The sequence below is a fragment of the Glycine soja genome, chromosome 15 (assembly GCF_004193775.1).
Source record: "Glycine soja cultivar W05 chromosome 15, ASM419377v2, whole genome shotgun sequence".
Taxonomy (NCBI): Eukaryota; Viridiplantae; Streptophyta; class Magnoliopsida; order Fabales; family Fabaceae; genus Glycine; species Glycine soja.
In genome coordinates, this window is record NC_041016.1 from 47504177 (window position 1) to 47524937 (window position 20761).

Sequence of the window (20761 nt, forward strand, 5' to 3'; positions counted from 1 at the left end):
TTTGTGAAAACCAAGAATTTAATTATTAGATTTTTTTAAAAGTTAATTAAGAAAGTGGAAATGGAGTTTTCCCATTAGAAACATTTAAATTAGTTTTTTCTTAGTATGTAATATGATTTGAACAAGTTTCACATACACCCTGCTAAAGTTCAATTTCGAATGAAATTAAATGTTCTAAAATAACTTTTCACCTCTCATATTGACATATAAAGCTTATTTTCATATAGTCAAAATGCAATAATAACAATTGATTATTGAAACGATCTTTTTTCACAGTTAATTCAAACACACGCTAAGTAATTTTCTAACCAAAGATCGTGATGCTTTTCTCTCATATTTATTAGATGCACAAATTTAGAAAACTGAACAATTCTAACGAGCCAACTTATCCAACTACCACAAGTTTGCTTGCAACACTCGCTTTTATGACTTTGTTTTCCAACTATATGCCTTTTTTCCACATTGATGCTGATGTAAAAATGATGGACATAATTAGCAAGCTCTATATTAGCAATGCACCTTGTCTTTCTTGCAATAGTGTATGAAAAAATAGACCACATTGATGTCTCCTATATGTGGAGCCGAAAGTATTGTTCCCAAGATGTCTTTGAGTACCAAAATAGGCCTTGACAGTGTCAAAATAGTTTGTCACGGTCAAGGATGTTAAAATGAGTCAAATTCACTCAAATATACTAGAAAAGAGTTATTATGAAAGCTCTAAATATTCTTGCAATATCCTTTTACTAATTCTCCTACTTTCTTTACATAATAAGTGTTAAATACATTTTATAATTTTAAGTCATGAAAAATGTTTTTTTAATTTATTTTTTTTATAAAATAATAGGAAGATTTGTAAAATAATATGATGTTACTCTTCCATAACAACTCTTATTATATTTAGAGGAGTGCTAGCAACATGTTTTTTAACACATATTTTCTTATTAGTTAGTATAATTTATTGAAAATTACAACTTAAATAGGATATGGAATCCATAAAATTTTGTAATTTTAAATAAATTTAAATCAATAAAAAGAGTATATTCAAAATTGTATATTTAAGAGTGTATTTTTAACATTTCTCTTATACTTAAATACTCAAATTTTTTATATATGGTTTTTATCTTCTCCCCTACATTTTCTATTACTTCGTTTATTAATTATGTATCAATTTTTTCCTTTTTTTTCTCCATGTTCTTTTTCTTTCCACTCATGGTTACATTATAAAAATAATATTAAAAAATATTTTTCATCCATATAAATACAAAAATGTTTAGAATTCGTCTTTGTAAAATTTTCAATACATTTTTTATTTTCACAAAATTTAAAATGTGTTTTTTTTCCCTCAACGATGATTTGGATAAATTCAAACCTATAATGATCATTTTTTACATTAGTTATGCATATAATTGATAAAATCTTATTTTTTTAACATCTTGATGAAAAAAACAATACATGTAAGTTTTGATGTCTTGATCTTACTCAAACTAAAAAAAATACATTTCAATTTCAATTTTGTGAAAACAAAAAATATATTAAAAAATTTACAAAAATAAAATTTTAAACATTTTTATATTTACAAGATAAAAAAATATATTTCAGCCAGCCTCAAAATAAAGTAAAATAACGTGTATGCTTAGAATTTTCCAAAATCAAAGATGAGAATTGGGTCAATAATCCGAAAGTAGAAGATAAGAATTGGGTCAATAGTCTTTAAGGTCTCCGCCCGCTAAGACTAACCAATACATGATGATGACTACAAACAGGTTGGGCTGACTAGTAAGACTCCTTATCTAGTTTTCATATCCTCTATAACAACAATCAAATTTTCGTGCCCTAACACATTTCAATATAATATTTATGATTAAGTTTAATTATATATTTTAATTTTATTTAATGGATTAAAATTATTTCTGATTTTATAAAAATTTACAATAAAAGGTCACAAAATATTATACTTATTAAGAATTTATTTGATTTGAAAACTATTTTTAATCTTGTTTCTTGTTTCATTAAATAATTTTAAGAATATATCACCTTAGTTTTATTTTATTTCATGTTCTCAACTATTTGTGCAGTAATATTTTACTACTCTCTATGCAAAACTGTTTGAAAATGAAAATTACAGTAAAAATAAAATTATTTTTAAATTTGACAAAAATTTCTACTTTTTTTTAGTTTTTTCCAAATATTATTTACAATGAGCATTCATTTGTTTTAAGTGATAGTTAAATATAAATTTTTAATGTAAATTAATTTAAGTTTTTGATTATAAATAATTGAACTTTTTTTGGTGAATACATAAATAATTAAACAAAGTATATAAAATTATCATTTTATCCTCTATTTATATAATTACATAAAATAAGTACAGCATGGATTAGTTAAAATAATTCGTAATTAAGTACCGAAGAAGAAATAATTAATTCGTAGTCTGGATAAAATTGAGCCAACAATTTTTTAATAAACGCAAGAATGGCTAGCCTGCAATTAATTTGAATTTCTATTTTTCTGAAAAATTGATAATTTTTTTTTATCTTATGAATTATTTAAAAAATATTTTAGATATAAACTTAAAATAATCATTCTGAACATTACTTGTCGACACATTTCAATTAAATTCTTAGATCAATCTAAACATCCAACTTGTCACAAATTCAATATGAAAAAACGACAAAACATTCTCAATCCAGTTTAATGCAATTGTATTTTAATAACATAAATTCAAAATCATTACTTAAGCTCCCACGCATTTTTTAATTTTTATATTTATTAACTCCGTAATATATGTTTTTCTTTTCAGATAAATGAATAATTACATACAAGACCACGTCAAATTCATAGAAAATCATTATCACTACAAAATAGACAGTTAAAAAAGTGAATTGTTTAATCAGAATGCATGACTCAATGATTCTTAAACAAGTGCTTTAAGTTACCCCAAATAGCATATAATAAAGACTCATGGCCAGTCTTTGAAAATAAAATAGCTATTCAATTAAACTAAAAGATAGTATAAAATTTGGTGCAGACAAAAACTCGTTACCGTGATTTAGATCTGATTGATTTTTCTTAGTCAAAATTATCCAGCATAGAATTATAATAATTACATCCACTTGTCCCTAACTACAAATTTTAACAAAATTAAAATATTATATTTTTCATCATTATAAATATAATTTTTTTTATTTAGAATTTATCTTGTTAGAGTTTTCAGTACGTTTTTAAATATCATCTGTATACTCGAATTTATCTAATCTAATGCTTGGAAAAAAATAATATATCTAAATATTTAGAATGAATAGTTTATATATCTAGAATGATAAAAATTATATTTTAACATTTTAATAATAATGGAAAAATTATTGTTAATTAATTTTAAAATATTTTTTATTTTTATATTTCCAATTTCCAAGCCTCTTACCACTGACATTGTAATATTCGGAGCAAAGGACTGTCACGGCTCTGTCACATCACATGTCTCAGATCAAAAAAGTTAAAAGAATATTATAATAATTTTTCCTTAAGTGACAATTCAAAATTCGCCACTCTGACCAACAATTATGCTCTTATTAATGCATCACCCGTACACGTGGCATCCGCGACAAATCATTGGGAACATCATCTGAGTGGGTCCCACTCCGTGATCCTGCGGTGGAATATGTGGTGTCGTGATCAACGCTTGTCATGATGCCATGTGGAGGGTCCTGATGGAGGTTTGTGTGAAGCAGGAACAGGCTAGTGTCCCCCCAAAACGTTAAAGAAAAGGGTGCCAAGTTGTGAATGTGAAGTGAAGAAGAAGGTGTGTTGAGGAGGGAATCAAAGGAATCTTTTGAAGGGTGAAGAGAGTAAAGAGGTGAAGTGTTGGTGGGTTTTGCTCAGATTTCTTCTCTCTGTTGAGGGTATGTTCAAAGTTTTCAACTTGCATTGTGTTGCATTGTAGGTTGGTGTTGATTTCTTGTACATCTCAGATTGGGAAAAAAATGCATAATCTTTTGTGGGGTTTGGCTTATTTGTCTGAAAAACTTGAAATTTTTTAGTTTATTTTTTGCTGCTGATGTGTGGAACTAAGGAGTTTCTTCCTTCTTTTTTTTTCGTTTTATGGGGCTGAATGTCTATTTAGAAACCAAAAAATAGTTTTTTAAAAAAAATTAGGGGGGTTCAGTGGTTTCTTTTGGTGGAAGCATCTTTTTAGGTGGAGGGGTTTGTCCCGTTCTTTCTATACAACTGTGGAATGGGGTTGTTCACTTGTTTGGTTGTGTATTGCCTGAAATGGGTGTTTGTTGAATATAAAATTGGGGCAGTGGGCACACAAAGGTGAGGTTTTTTTTTTATATGCTCATTGCTTTGTTCTGTGCCATCATTGCATTTTTGACTGTTGACATCTTTCTGTGTGTTAGTGAAATGGTATTTAATAAGGGCATTTTGTTTTGTTTTTAGCTTTGTTTTGTTAAACTGGATGATGAACATGACAACTAGGTCGATGGCTGTTGAATTTCCTGTCAGACTTGAAAGCAATTGTCCTTTATTTCTTGAAATTTATTTTTTCCCCCCTTCTACCTGTAAATTTAAAGTTCAAGCAAACTATGCTGATACTATGTTAAAGATGTGCAAGTTTGGGAACTCTTTGTTGAGTCAGTTGTTTCTTTGCTGTAAAAGATTGAGCAAGCATGGATTACTTTACATCAGGTTATAGTGTTATACAAGGTAGGTGATTAGGTCACTCAAAGAAGGATAGGATAGCACTAACCACTTTTCCTTTTTGGAACTAAATGAACTAAATAATTAATCTAAAGTTTTTCTTTCGTTAGTGTATCTGAAAAAATAATGCAGGGTTGAGGCATTTGTTCCTTCATTATAATGGACAGGAATGTTGTATTATTAGCATCTAAGATAGAGTGCTTGGGTGATAATTTTGAATGTAGTTCATTTCATAAGTAAATCTCTAACTGTCTTATAAGAGTGCTGAATATTCATACATTAATTAAGTACTTTATTTGTTATTGGGAAATTTCAGATCATGAAATTGAAGTAGATATACTTGACAGGTTTGAATAGTAGGGAATGGGTTATGCTGCAGTTGAAGTTGCTGTTTTCCCAGATGCGGATTACTTAGACTTTTAGGGGATGTTATTCTGATTAGTGATTTTGGGAGGAAACTGGACATGAGTATGCTTGTGGGGATATGCTCGAACCGCGAGAATCTGATATACCCGTCCTGTTTCTGGTCTTGGTTGTGCTTCCCTTGGTGGCTTACATCTTACTTGGAAAATGGAGTGAAACCACTAAGAAGAGAGATAGGATAAATTTGCTTGCCCATTTGGCTGCTGAAGAAGCTCTGAGAGCTGAAGAAATGGCTGTGGCTGATGTAATTCCTCCAGTGTCTGCTTCAAAAAATGAACATCATGTGTGTGCTAGGTGCTCTGCTCCAGCCAGAACTCGCTGCTCCAGATGCAAAATTGTTAGATATTGGTAATTCTTTTAACTTACTTTAGCTTCAAATCTATTTTTCTTTCTCCCCTTTTGTGTACTTAAATTTGTTGTGTGGAAGCATGCTTTGAATACTCATCACAATATCTGCCTTGGGAATAAGGATACATGCCTGGTAATTAGATTGAAGTTTTACACCATTACCATGCCACCAAATAAAGAATACATTTCCTTAGGAGTTGTGCTCAATTAGTTCTCAAATAGGTAATGTCTACTCAGTTTTCTCTAATTGGTATGAAATAATAAACCCATGGCTATAAAAATTAGTTCTTGGCCAGTAAAATGTGGTAGTTTTTCGGTTGGCTTGTTGCATTGGCAATTTGCTAATTTTGTGCTTTTGTTAGAACAACTCTTATGTTGATTTCTCCATGACATTTTGTTTAAGAGTTTTCAAGACTTTAACCAATGGAAATGAAGTGGAACGACTAAATCTTGTTTTCCGAATTGGAAGAGAGAAGAGGGGAGACAGTGTATATTGTAACCTATATTAAACAACTCTTCTATCTGCTCTTTTATAAATTTTCTTCTATAACATGATTGTTGGGGAAAATATTATGTTTGACCTTAAGATTAATTCTCAAAATTTGAGCTGTAAGTGGTTTGCAGCTCTGGAAATTGTCAAATAATCCATTGGAGGCTAAATCACAAGCAAGAATGCCAGCAACTGGAACCTCCTAAATCAAGCTCATTTCCTCTGGCTGTTTCAGTTGAGGAACTTGGTCGTGGGAGTTACTTTTATGAAAATTTGAACAGCCAGTACTTAGGTCCCTCTTTGAAGCAGACTTTAAGGGAGAGTGCACCTTTGGACAATTTGGTTCACCCTCTGACGGGCACTGCTGCTCCTGCTACAGCTGATTTTTCCATATTTAATAATTTTCAACCTTCTGCTTTTGAAAGAACTTCCCATAAATCCAACAGAGAAACATTGAGAAGAGATAATGGGTCTATTTATGAATCTTCTATTGAATCTTCTGATTGTAAAGCTACCAGTTCTCTCTCAAGTGTGGTACCAAAGGAGGCGTTTATGAGACAGAAGGTTTACTTGTTTTACTTTGATATCCAGTTGACATACATTTCATAAATTAATCAATACTAAATGTCTGATCATGTTGCTTAACTGTTGCTGCAGTCAAGAAATAGCAATGATTCTGTGTTGGAGGAAGAAATTTCAAATGTCAATTCCGGTGGCTTTGAAGTTTATATTAACAGATTTGATGCATCAAAAAACACAACCCATGAGGATGACAACCATCAAAGTCAATATGGAAATGTATCAGTAACAAGACACAAATATGGACGCCCAAGTGTGTCAAGTGCTTCAAACAATGATAACACTGTAGATGAATTTGAAACAGAGATCACTGCTAGAGGTGTAAATGTAGTCAAAGGGGGAAATTATCATTCTGATGAAGCAGCAAAATACAAACGCCCTTCTGAAACAACAATCAAAGGAAGCATGAAAGCTAAAAAGATATTACATACTCCCAAGACCAAATCTTCTAAATCACCAAAGTCAACATCAAAGACATCAGCTGACTTTTGTTGCTCAGAAATAGAAAAGAAAGGGAAAACTGCAGATGAACTAAGTTAGTATTAAAGATGTTTTTTTCCCCGCATTTGTTGTCTTAATATCACTTTTCATATAGTTTTAGTTTAGTGTTAATTCTATGTTAAGTTAAAGTTATTCCACCTTTCTTGTTAGTTTTTTTTTTTTTTTTTAAATGCAAATCTATGTTAATCATGCAGAAGTTGCTGGAAATAGTGATACTATCCCTTTACATGGTAATGGTAGCAATGGGGTTGCAAGCACTGGAATTATGAAAATGATGGGCTTGAGGAAATCGACAAAACCTACTCCTCTTGCCTCCACAGAAGGCATTGATGTAAAGTGCAAGAAGGTGACAAAGATAAAGGTCAGATTTGTGTAGATGCCTACAAATTTCAATTCCCTCTTCCCTCCTACTTGAAACAGTTTTCTATAGCCGCTAGTTAGAAACTGATTCCTTTACTAACTAATTGGTGTCTTGATCGTGTCTCAGATGTTGTTTCCTTATGATGAATTTGTAAAGATTTTTCAGAGTGATGTCTTTGGCATATACCCCAGGGGCCTGTTAAATTGTGGGAACAGGTAATACTACCATTAAAACACTACGATTGTGATAAGAAAGAAATGTTGAATATATAGATTTAATCATTTAATAATAGATATTAACTTTTGTCATTTGTCAAGTGGTGCTGTACCTTATTCAACAACTAGATTATTATTATTATTGTTATGTCAGCAAAAGTTTTGGGGAGGGAAGGTTTCCCCCTTTCAAGGTTACTTATGTGAACTTTCTCAATTTACCTTTTGTTTTCAAACTTCTCATCTAACTTGAATATGTAAAAATGAGCCCTGATTCACTTGAAGATAAACTTTTGCAAAAATCTATTTATGGTTCCTTTCTTGGTATATTCTGAATCATTAATTTTTTTTAATCTCTTTATTATTGCAGTTGCTATGCCAATGCTGTCTTGCAGTGCTTAACTTCTACAAAGCCTCTAGTCATCTATTTGCTTTATAGATCGCACTCAAAAGCTTGTATTTACATTCTCTCTCTATCTTTTCACTAAGATGGGTGTCAAGACTCAATTTGCTTTCAAGACATTTTTTATTAAATATTGTCTTATTCTTCATTGAGTGTCAGGTTGTGCTAAAGATTGGTGTCTCATGTGTGAGTTAGAGCAACACATAATGATTTTAAGAGAAAATGGGGCTCCTCTATCTCCTAGTCGGATACTTTGGCATATGCGGAGCATTAACTGCCATATGGGTGAAGGAAGTCAGGAAGATGCCCATGAATTTTTAAGGTCTCCTGAGATTATTTTGCCTATGTTTTTTGAATTATTAATTAATACAGAAACTTTGTTTCCTCTCTTACATAGACACACAAATTTCCTTTATATTTAGCTTGTTGTTTCTATACTGAAATTTACTTGTGTTTGTTTAAAACCTATGCTTAGTCATTGTTAAATTAAATATGTTGTTTATATAGGCTTCTAATTGCATCAATGCAATCTATATGCTTGGAGGGACTTGGTGGTGAGAAAAAAGTTGATCCTAGAATACAAGAAACAACTTTCATACAACATACTTTTGGTGGCCGTCTTCAATCCAAGGTGTGGATTCTTTGTTTTATTCCTTTTCTCGTGTTTTTCTTTGTTGCCTCTGGCTCAGACAACAGTGACCTTAATTTTACATTTGTTTGATGGCTTAGTGGAATTTAATGTCTACAGGTTAAGTGTTTGAATTGTAATCATGAATCAGAAAGGTATGAGAACATTATGGACCTGACCTTGGAGATATTGGGTTGGGTTGAGTCACTGGAAGATGCGCTGACTCAGTTTACTTCCCCTGAAGATTTGGATGGAGAGAATATGTACAGATGTGGAAGGTCTGATGATCTAACATGTTTCTATTCTGTTACCATTATGTGGTTTAGTTGGTTAATTTAGTTGATCAGGAAAAAGAAACAATGAAGAGCATTGTAGTTTTTTCACTTCCAACTTAAGAGAGACTCACCTTTATACATTTTGAACTAGGTGCACATCATATGTTCGAGCTAGAAAGCAACTGAGCATACATGAGGCTCCTAACATCTTGACTATAGTTCTGAAGAGATTTCAGGTATCTCATAGCTCTTGTAAGGTTTTTCTCTATTGCTGCTCCTCATTTGCTTGGGAAGCTTGACTTTATTGTTTGTCTTGCACACTTGCTAGTCTTATTGTGCTACTTTTGGCTTGGTTGGTGTTACAGTTATTGGCTTTCTAGATTAAGGTTGCTTTGTAAGACATAAATTGACTTATAAAACTTTACTTGGTTGTAGATGTGATGTGGAGCTTTGCCATTTAATGATAAAGATCTAAAATTACATTCCAATATTCTATGGCAATATCCTCTAAAGCAAAATATTACTAATATATACTCTCTCTTTTTTTTCTGTACAAGTTAATTCTGTGGAATTGGCTGTTTTTTGTTTGTGTGAATGAGTGGGTCTGACCAATTTCTAGAGACCCTTTTGACAACAAGTTTTAAAGGGTACGGAAGAAGAAAGGAGGTTAAGGATCTGTGGAACTGTGCAGTGTTTGCTATTCTTTGGTGCGTATTAATTGGAGAGGAATACTTGGATTTTTCAAGGTGTTTCGGCTTCTTTAGGAGTATTGTGATGCTTAGCTCATGGTCTTTTTAAAGTGATGCCTTTTCATATTTGTATAGAGTCTAGCATTATCTATGCTATGTATGGATATAGTCTCAAAATTTTGGTTATTTTAAGTATTCTGTTTATTTTATTTTTTGTACAAAGTCTTGATATAATTTTTCTAAAAAAACAAATACTCCCTCCTTCCCTAATTATAAGACCCTTTCAACTAATTCACTCCCCTTAAGAAAAGTAGTTAATTTAGTTCATCACATTAAATTTGTCAATTATTTGTATTATCATTCCAAAATTACCCTTTTCTTATCTCTCCACTTAATTGCTTCTCATTAATGTTTGGAGAGAGAATAATTAAGGCTATGCAGGGAAAAAAATAATTAATGCATCTAGAAATTAGAAAAGGGTCTTATAAAAAGGGGACAAACAAATTTTTTCAAAGGGTCTTATAATTAGGGACGGGGGAGTAATAAATAGTAAATAAATTTGCAAGTCATTGTTGAGTTCCTTGAAACTATCAGTCTTAAATTGTCTCATATTTTTACTTGTTCATTCATAACTACTGTATTTTGGATCTTATACTTTTGGGTGCCTAATAATGATTCAAATTACTTCATTTTCTATATATATTGAATCTATCTTGTTTCTGGTTCTGTACCTTCAGGAAGGAAGATATGGGAAAATTAACAAGTGCATAACTTTTCCTGAAATGCTGGATATGATTCCTTTCATGACCGGGACGGGTGATATTCCACCACTTTACATGCTTTATGCTGTTGTTGTGCACCTGGACACACTAAATGCATCTTTCTCTGGACACTATGTTTCATATGTGAAAGATCTGCAAGGCAATTGGTTCAGAATAGATGATGCTGAGGTAAGGATATTGCCTTGTTTGCAATATCTGCATATAATTGGCAATTTAATGTGTGGTAATAAGTAATTGTCATACATTAACTGTCTCAAAAGCCTAAGTTACTGTGTCAAAGTGCATAGATGTTTTTTTTTATATCTAACAGTAACCATTTTCTTTTGTTGCTAAACATTTTATATTCATGTCAAGTGTGTTTATGAATATTAAAGAATTTGGAGAGGAACTCTCACGATTATACGGAATTAAGAAGTAATTAAAGTATTCAAGGAGTTGGAATAACTTGTTACCTTGGGTTTCTGCCATGCTGCCCATGCTCTGTGCTAGTAATACTTGGTCTTCAAGTTTGTGTCTGAGTACCAAGTTTGTGTCTGTGTGCCAGAGATTCGTAACTTTTCAATTTCGAATTTCAAATCATGTTAGATATAAATATTTATAGCTGCTTAAGTTTCTCTTTTACAATAAGTTGATTGCATTTTTATGGATATGGACTACAAAGAGATGATGGGTTTAAATCATCATTGAGTTTCTGCAAAGTGAACTGAGATACTTGATTATGTTTCCCTATGGAAATTGTATTTAGATAATGCAGTGTGTATCATCTGTAGATGAGAAGTTGCTGTAGCATAATTGTTAGGAATCCAGAGTAGAACATAGAGAAAAGAAAAGAAGGATTTTATTTATGGAAAGAAATTGAACAGAACAAAAGGGTTCCCCTTCAAAATGGGTTTCTCTTTTCTGACAGATCTAATTTTCTGAATGGTTCTTCATACTGTTACCCCTATTTATCGAATTTATCCCTCTAAATCACTGATTACTCTAACTGCTGCGATTATTTCTATTTAACAGGTACAGCCAGTGCTAATTAATCAGGTCATGTCAGAAGGAGCATATATCCTATTCTACATGAGGTAGAGATTTAGTTGCTGTCACAGTTGTTGACAATTTGTTTCCTTTATCTGGGTATATTGGCAATTAATATACGTGGTTCTGTAGTTTTATTTCTATCTATTTATAAATGTCAAATCACCCTCTTTGTTAATACAAAAAATTCAAAATGTCTTTCCAAACGAAAGATGAAAATGCTGTGGTGAAATCATGTGAAATGTTGATATTTTATCTTATTGCTTCCATCAACTTTAGGTAACTATCGAAAAAAGTTGATCCGGAATTATAATAAAGGACTCAGTAAATTCGATTGATCATATTCTTGCATTCTGTTGCTGCATATGATAGGTGGGGATGTGCTTTTTATGTGACCTGTTTTAAGTTCCTATAAGAATACATATTTTAACTGATTCTTCATGGATCTTTTATCTGATCCTATTTCTTGGATTTGATAAATTGTAATCTTGGTCCATTCTTTATGGATGTCGGTGCATTTTTCTTTTATTGCATGCTATATTTATGCTTTCTTCTGGCTTTAAAACTGTTGAATTGTTGGTAGGTCCTGTCCCCGTCCTCCGGTAGAACATACTATGAATGCCATGCAGCAATCTGTTTATGATTCTTCAAAGCACAATCCAATGGAAATGCAGAAACCTAATAAACCAGGACATAGTAGGCATGGCAGTCGTCAGTTTTTTGTCCCAGAGCCATCACCTAATACTAGGCCAGAAATCACCACTCACATTATTGACACCACCAATGGCTTCCTTAGAAAAAGCACCAATAGGAATGCCCTGCCGGTGACCCAAACTTATGCCGAAAACGTCAGGCGTGAGTTTTCAGATGCCACATCAAGTGACTGGTCCCTTTTCACTAGCTCAGATGAGGCTTCTTTCACAACTGAGAGCACCAGGGACTCCTTCAGCACTGTAGACTATGGTGATTCATGCAACATGGATCCAATTTCATCTATCTTCAACTACCCCCCAGAAAAGTCCTACTTGAAGTTTTCACATAGTAGGCCAGTTACCAGGGTCTTCCCTGAAAAGGGTCATGTTAAACAAGTACAGAGGATTGATCATTCCAAAAGGGTCAGCCATTCTTCTTCAAATGAACATCCACCAAATGGGAATTGTGGCATGTATGTATATTATGGGAGTAATCCTGTGTGTGGTACTACCCGGACTTCTAGTCAGTGTGAATTTTAGTCTTTGGGGAATCCTAACTTGTTGAACTGATTATTAGATGCAGTAGGTGCTGTGCCTCAAAGTTTTCAATACTTAGTTGATTGAGGCATATAGTTCTTTTAAGCACAGATGTATTTTTTTTTTGTTATTGATAATTGTAAAGATGACGGCATCGATCCTTTAGTTATCTATTAATCCATCAGTCTTTTCCTAGTGGTATCACTGTTCCATTTCATTGAGATTTGAGACTATTTTTAAACTTGCGTTAATTAATACTAGGGTCCATGCTCACTAGGCATGTTGATGTCCTATTTATATAATGCATTAGTATAATATTAAAAACATATCGGTAACACTTGCGTTATTATTTAACTCAAAACTCATTCTTAATAGCTTTTCACTTAACGAGAAATTCTTGTACAGTATCTACTTTACACGAGTGTAAATTACACTAAACTATAATTGATGTATCATCATTTAAATAATCATAGAAGTTTGTATCATACAGTTACTGTGTATTTAAATCGATAATGTGGCTGTTGTTGATTGGTGTACATTATGGAACTTGTGAAAACGAGACTTGCACATGTCTATATTATAGTGCTGGTTTTTATGTTGACCAAGGCAAAGAAATTTTTCCCTTTAACGAATGGCATCATGAACAATAAGCTTGGTGCCTTGATATTCTTTTGACATAAATTTTCAGGCAACATCATGAGGATTTTACACTCAATTTTGATTGAGTTTTGACGAATCTGTCTGGCAATTATAGGTAATAACTACAACAACAAACGAGTCAGGGGAATACCAACCATTAAACAAACCAACTTTAAAGCACATGATAGTGATCACACTACTCAGCTCATGTTTGGATTTAAGTTTGAAAAATAATTTTATGAATTTTAATATGCAATGACAAAAAATCCAATGCACGAAATGAATGAAAAAATTGATAATTCCATAGTAAAAGTACTTTTAGACTCTCTGGACTTTGTGCAAACACCATTTCAAACAGGGTGCATAATATTGTATTTGGATTGCTGTTTGAAATTTCAAACCCATAGTTTAGGGGAAAAAACAAGGTACGACCTTCTGCTCAATCCGTGATTTTTAATTATTCAAATGGAAATCTAAACACACTAAAGCTAGCAAGCTTTCATAAAAAAAAAAAAAAAAGTTCGCAAGCTAGCGATCCAAAATACTATTTAAGCTGAAAGCATTGCTTAAGCTGAATGTTAAACACTTTATTTTATCAATTTCAGATGCTCTAATACTTCAAACCATGATCTGCTCAGTTTTCTTGCAGAAAGTTTACAAGCTATGTAAAGTGATGTAAATAGTTTTCTCATAAATTTCAAATTGCATGCCTTTCACTTTCCATTTCAAACAAGAACAATATCTCATTCACCCTATTCTGATATTCAAAAGGGTCATTGTATTGTGCCACAGTGTAAACAGAAGCATGACCAGCTTTCTGGTTTTTGTCAATGGCACCAGACCATTTTGTGCCTTCAATACTAGCTCGCAACACAGCGGCTTCCACCGCAACATTTGAATCGTTTACGTGTCCACCAAACTGCCTTGCTGCCACATACATATTGTTCCATCTTTGGACATGGAGACCCTTTGCAGGAGGAGGGTTTGCTTGGTTCAATTTTGGCACAAAGAAGCTGACAACAAATGAGGATTTACAAAAGGGTCCATCACTAGGTGAAACTTCTGTGATCACAGGCGCTGTCATCTCAATTTTTTGCTTGTAGTTGTTCTTGCCTTGGATATAATCAAATAGACTGCATGTCCAAACAACCAAAGGGGGTACTCAAGCTCAGTTAAATCTTTGGATAGAATAACCCAACACCAGAAGCACTTGTTGAAAACTTTTTGCTATGTAGATGATCAACTAAGTAACTTAGTTTACTGAATAAAAATAAACCATCCATAGTTAAATGTTTTTCTTACAAAATAATTATGTGACAAGTTTTATTTGAGAATGAAATATGGCTTAGGCTAAACTTTTCCAAACATACATATATAATTCAAGGCAAATGCTAACAAGTGCCCTTAGGACATTGGTTAGGTTAAGGAACTAAAAGGAGAGATTTTTATTAGGATGTGCAAAATTACTCTACTCATGAATTTTTTTACGCCCTCCTATGATCTCTGCTATAAATATTTTCTCTTTTTAACTCCTAAACCCGTACTCTAAGGACACTGGTTAACAAATGCATTTATTATAAGATACAGGGCAAGACATGAGCTTTTATAAGGAGAAAACTTAAATACATTTCTTAAGATATTTTTTATGCTATTTTTAATTACAATCGGAGTCGCATCTCAACAATCTGACATAATAAACATTTGCATAAAATGTAAACATAGATGAAACTCTAATTTTGATTAAAGTATTACAAAAACAAATTTGTCTTTTTATAACTGGTGAATGTCTATTGCCACTCCTATTCAAATAATTTTAATTTAAATACCCTTCTTTTTCTGTGATACTCCATCTAATAATTTAAGGAAAAATTATGAAATTCAATTAAATAATAGTGGTAATAGACATGCTGAGGTGACAAGACATACTAATGATAATGATGACGATGAACAAAAAAGAGACCCAGTACCTGAGAGTGTTACTGACTTACTGTTACACTATTACTGAACTTGAAAAGAAAATAACTCAGAAATTCATGTAAAAAATTGCTAAAATGAAAGAAACTTATTACCTCCTGAAGCCAGTTCTTGTAGCTTCAACCAGAGAAATGTCTTGAATGGGAGAAGTTGACATCCACACAGTTGAATTATTATTATAGCGTCGGATTTCATAGCCATCACCCACTTCAATCACATCATGGGTGGGGCACTCAATGCGCTTGCATGTTGGAGGAATTGTTCTTCTCCCACCATTTTGGTGGCTATGTGATGACTTTACACCCAAGAGTGAAACTGAGAGAAGGAGACTCCAGAGGAATGAGAACTTGAGTGTGATCATAGTACTAGCAGCAGCCATGGCTAGAGTAGCTGAATGTTTGTTGAAGATGCAACGTGTTGAAATTATTGTTACTGTTTCGTCATGTGGCTAGAAAACAACAACGTTTGATGTTCACACATTTACTATGTTTCTTCTGGTACCTTCTTTTGTATATTCTTTTGGTTTATTTTTTTGAAAAATATTTGCATGAAATCATCTAATACTAAAAGAAAGGTGTGTTTAAAGAATGTGATGATAATTTTTCTCTTGTTTATAGGACCTTTCTTGTGACATTTCGAAGAACAAAAAGTATTTGCATGAATTGATTTTCTTTTTTGTTCGTGCTTTCTTTTATATTTGAATTGATAAAATTACATGTGGGTCAATATTAGAAGGGTGTTGCTATTCGGACCATACCGATACTGATGGGTAATCTATAAGTCTCATACAAACGGTCGAATCCGTACCTGATCGAAATGATTTTTTTTTTATTTTTTATTCAAAAATATGTTCTATAAATTAATTTTAAAATAATGGTTCATGTAGGAATCAAACATATATCTTTCATATTAATAGGTCAATTATATTATATAATAATTAATATCGTTATATGTAACACTATATTTTTTAATGAATATTTAATACACATGTAAATTTAGATAATAAATTTTATGATAATTAATTTTGATCTAATAATTAATTTGTTTACATATATAAATTGTAAATAAAAATCATAGGTTTATTAATATAAATCTACTAATATATTTTTTGACCTTATTATAATTAATTTTGATCTAATAATGTATTTTTTTACATATATAAATTTTAAATAAAAATCATAGGTTTCATAAAAATTCATATATATAAACATATTAATTATTAGATCAAAATTAATTGTCACAAAATTTATTATCTAAATTTACGTGCGCATTAAATATACATTTGAAATTTTAGTATTATATATAACGATGCTAATTATTTTATAATATAAATGACCTATTAGCTCAATTGGTTAAAGCGTCGTGTTAATAACACAAAAGTCACAAGAATCCTTATGGATTGGCTAATTCATAAGCCTTATACGGATTGACCAATCCGTATGAAATATATAGATTGCATGATCCGTATCCGTTTTTTGAAAGAGTAAAATGAAAATGGTGCAAGTTAGGTTGGGCGTACGAGCAATTTTCATGGTGCGCGTAGCAACACCCATATTAGAATTGCAAAGACCCAAGGTGTCAAAGTTTATCAGGAGTTACTATTCTCACCTAGGGTTTTGCTATTTTCACCATTCAAGTGTGTTTTAAAATTTTATTTCCCCAAAATGCCCTTTCAACATAAATACATTTTAGTTGTACAAATGTACAATAGAAATATATTTCTATTGCAATACAGGAAGTGCGTTCAAAGTTCAAAACAAAAATACATTTTCACTACAAAATATATGATAGAAACATATTTCTACTTTGACTGTTGTACGTAGTCTCCTATACTACAACAAAAATACATTTATATTGTATATTTTGTATGCTCATTGTGATGCCCAAAATTGTGAGAGGGCTCATGACACGATGAAAAGGAGGGGGAATATGAGGGTGCACTTACAATTCTTGATGGAGATTTATCTCTGCTTTAATTTTTATCCTAGACCCAAAAAGTTTGTTCTTGTTTTGTATTTCTTTTTGGTACAAACTTTTTTTTTTTAATCTAGTATTGAAAAGGACAAATTATTTTCTCTTTTTGTTCCTTCACTTAACCAGACCATCTATCCCCTCTATGTCAACTTTTTCTTTTTTGTTTATGGTCTAAAACATAGAAATATCAAAATAAGTATGTTTCTCTTTCGAAAGACAGAACTAAAGGTAATAAGAAGAGAAAAGGATGGGTTTCGGTTCACTTCTATTTTCTTGTACTACAGAAATGTGATTTTGTGTAGGAGGATAAGTGTAGGGAAGGAAAGAGGGATATTGATGCCTCCTAAAAAAGAGTTAGGGGTGCAAATAACAAATTAGGGTGTGGAATAAAAATCTCCAAGTTTATGCTGTTTATGAAATGAAACTTATTCGGCCATTAATATTCTTACTCTTGTTTTCTCTATTCCCATACCTTTTTATTTTGAAAAAAATACCTTTTATAAAAACACGTTTTTGCAAAAAATATTTTTTTGTATTATTTTTTGGTATATGAAACAGAAACTAGTTTCTACTGTGAATTCATACTCGCGAAAATGTATTTTCGTTAATGGTATTTTTGTAAAAATAAAATAAAAATTCTTACCTTCATTCCTTATTAATATCTCTAATCTAAAATATAAGGAAAAAAAATCTATAATGGAATAAAATATAAATAATTTTAACTTACCCTCTCCTATTTAATGATACTATTTCTAAAATATCTTTCATTTAGTTAAAGTTTTATTTTAAATAACATTCTCTTTTTTGTCCTATGCAATTAAATTTAAAGGATACTTTAGAAAATGAATATTTTTTATTGAACCTATAATATAAAATTTAAATGATGTTAACTAATTTTTATGAACGCGGATCAGTTTTTTCTTCTTGTTATATTTCAGTTTAGATGGAGTATAAGGTTCAAATTAAAAGTTGACTTAATCCTTTTTATAAAGTCCGGTCTAAGATGTCTCTTGTATCAATTATTTTTCAAAAAATATTTTTCATTAAAGTCAATTATAGAATAACGTAGAAGTGAGAAAAACACAATCCATTAATGTTTGTTAGTTTTGTTCAGAGATCATTTTTGAAAAAAATATTTAGGTCAAATTGAATGTTCTTTACTAAATTAATCAAATTCTTTAATTTTGATAATTTAGTTAATTGAAACTTATAATAAAGACTAGATGTAGTAAAAAAGTTAGAGTATGAGAATAGAAAAAAAGGGTGTGAAAATAACAATGGCCAACTTATTCCTACAAAAGGGGCTTTAAGGAATTTAGTAGGCTTGGTATTGGTTGGTTCCATCAGTATGCTAATGAAAGGGTGCATGAATTTTATAGCAAAAGTACATTTATTCATTCATTGTAGAGAATAACTACCTGGTTGGATATGTATTACGTAGTACAAGATCACTTTCAGTCTCAGATAGGCTAGGACAGATCAGGGAATCTAATAGAAATTTTCAAGTTTCAAGTTTGATAATATTTGAAGATTTGATCAGGTGTTATGTTACCATCTGTTGGTGCTAACTGTTACATGACATCTATGTAATTTTTCATAGCTTTTCATGAAGGGGAATCAAAGAGTCGGTTCAGTGTTGCTTTCCCATTTTTCAGGTCTAGCAAGGAATAATGTGAAGTAGCTAAAGATGAGACATGTCATGTCTTTTGTACTCAATGTGATAAAGAAAAAAAAAAGCTAGTCAAAGCTTATGTGCTCAAGTACTCTACAAATCTCAATTCAGAAAGATATTGTAAGGTTGAGAATATCTACACTGGTGAGTGGTGAGGTGAGGATTGAATGAATACCAGCAAAAGGGGTTCATGTTAATTAGTGCAAGCACAGGAAAAGCAAGGTGGTTTTTTTGGATAATGTTAAACATGATTCAATAGTGAGGGTAGTTATTCTTAAATAAAATTATTCTCTTCAACCTTCATGTTCATTATTCTCGGTTAGTTAGATGAGATTATCCTAATCATTGGGCTTGTAAAATACTTCTTGACTGAAAATAGAGATTCTGTTGATGGTAGCAATTTGAGCTTTGCTGTCTGGTCTAGAATAGATACTTATACCTATATCCCTTGATTCAAAATGTTTAATTGTGTCGATGTTCTTCGGGGCGAAGAAACGGTGCTGAAATTCCCAATATCTTTTGGTATAATTTAAATATATACATTATATTGTAGATTTACAATAAAAAAATTAAATTATGATATAAAGTTATTTCTAAAACTATTGAAATGTGATTTTAAGATAAAAATAAAAGAGAGACTAAATTAAAAGGCATAAGCAATTAAGTAGATCATATATATATATAGAAAATATTATAAACTCTTATGAAATATATGATTTTATGATAAGAAAATCCAAGTGAAGGTATGTGTCTCTCATCGACTATGTATTTAGTATTATAGAAGAAGAAAGTAAATTTAAAAAGATAAAACTATAAAACTAGTATCAATTTATTATCTTTTAGTTATAACTTTTTACATTCATCTAAAAAAATATTATTTATGGGACAATACCTATTTTAAAAATCTTGTGGGAGAAATTACCCCATAGTCCCTAACCTAGATCTGGGCATATGATGATGATGATAGTTTGAGATGATTGAGAATTTTTTTGGTTAGTTGTGAGAATAGAGTGTAAAATATGCATCTAAATGAGAGAATATTGATAATGTCTAATTAAGAGAGTGAGTAGAATGGGAGTATCACTCTCCAATGTGTACTTAAATTTATAATGTAAGGGTAGATTTAAAATTTTATTTATAAGTACATTTGTTTTTATTTTTATTATTTTAAGTGTGTTAGATTTTGGTATATAGAAAATTGGTGTGACCTTGAGGTATTTTACAAGTTTTGGTCATTTAAGTCAAGTATGAAATAAATTCTTAATTCGAGACTTAATTTCATTTAATTTTTTTTCTCCTTTCAAAGATGTGTTATACAAAAATTAAACTCAAATTCTCTCCTAGCAAATGATGCTAAGGTTATGTTAGACAAACATTTAAGCTAGTTTGTAACTTTTTTTATTAGCTATTTTTTTCTATTTGATAAATAAGTTTTTTTAGTACTTTCTTAAAGTTTTTAAAACTCTAGCTTTTAACTTTTAATTTTTTATTTCATTTTTATCCTTAATATTTATCAGATTTATTTTTTTAATATTTTCTATATAAGTAAGATTTTTTCATATTTTTTTTTTCGCTTCTTCCAATTCCAATTGCAACGTATTTTTACTATTTTTTTTTACTTTTTTTACATAAGAGTTTTTATTTTTACCTTTTTATTTTTTTTTATTCTTTTGGATATTTTCATATTGTGTTATTTATTTTAATCATTGTATTATTTACAATATTTATTTAGATATTTCAGCTTATACTTAAGATATTGATATTGCTATATGATAGGATTATTTTATTTTATCGATAAAAAGTATATATTTTGGTATTTGTAATTTTAGTTTTTAATTAATTTTATCAATAAAAGTAT

The 20761-nt window shown here is 30.9% G+C and overlaps 2 protein-coding genes across 5 annotated transcripts; one reads left to right on the top strand and one right to left on the bottom strand.

The window, feature by feature from the left end:
- Window positions 1-3764: 3764 nt before the first annotated feature.
- Window positions 3765-12845, top strand: LOC114386356 (ubiquitin carboxyl-terminal hydrolase 15-like). Of its 4 annotated transcripts, none has more exons than XM_028346354.1 (14): window positions 3765-3899; window positions 5046-5469; window positions 6094-6523; window positions 6617-7073; window positions 7234-7400; window positions 7527-7615; window positions 7983-8068; window positions 8175-8337; window positions 8523-8646; window positions 8764-8921; window positions 9070-9154; window positions 10345-10557; window positions 11401-11462; window positions 11999-12845. In XM_028346354.1, exons 2-14 carry the CDS (start codon window positions 5183-5185, stop codon window positions 12645-12647), a joined length of 2970 nt encoding a protein of 989 aa, XP_028202155.1. In that variant the 5' UTR covers window positions 3765-3899; window positions 5046-5182; the 3' UTR covers window positions 12648-12845. The 4 variants fall into 4 exon arrangements, with proteins under 4 accessions (XP_028202155.1, XP_028202157.1, XP_028202154.1 ...); XM_028346356.1 differs by having other exon boundaries at window positions 3769-3899; window positions 5015-5469; window positions 7237-7400; XM_028346353.1 differs by having other exon boundaries at window positions 3770-3899; window positions 5015-5469.
- A 985-nt stretch (window positions 12846-13830) lies between these two features.
- Window positions 13831-15739, bottom strand: LOC114387008 (heme-binding protein 2-like). The gene is made up of 2 exons (XM_028347104.1): window positions 15353-15739; window positions 13831-14416 (listed from the first exon to the last, which is right to left on the bottom strand). Exons 1-2 carry the CDS (start codon window positions 15634-15636, stop codon window positions 13981-13983), a joined length of 720 nt encoding a protein of 239 aa, XP_028202905.1. The 5' UTR covers window positions 15637-15739; the 3' UTR covers window positions 13831-13980.
- Window positions 15740-20761: the final 5022 nt, after the last annotated feature.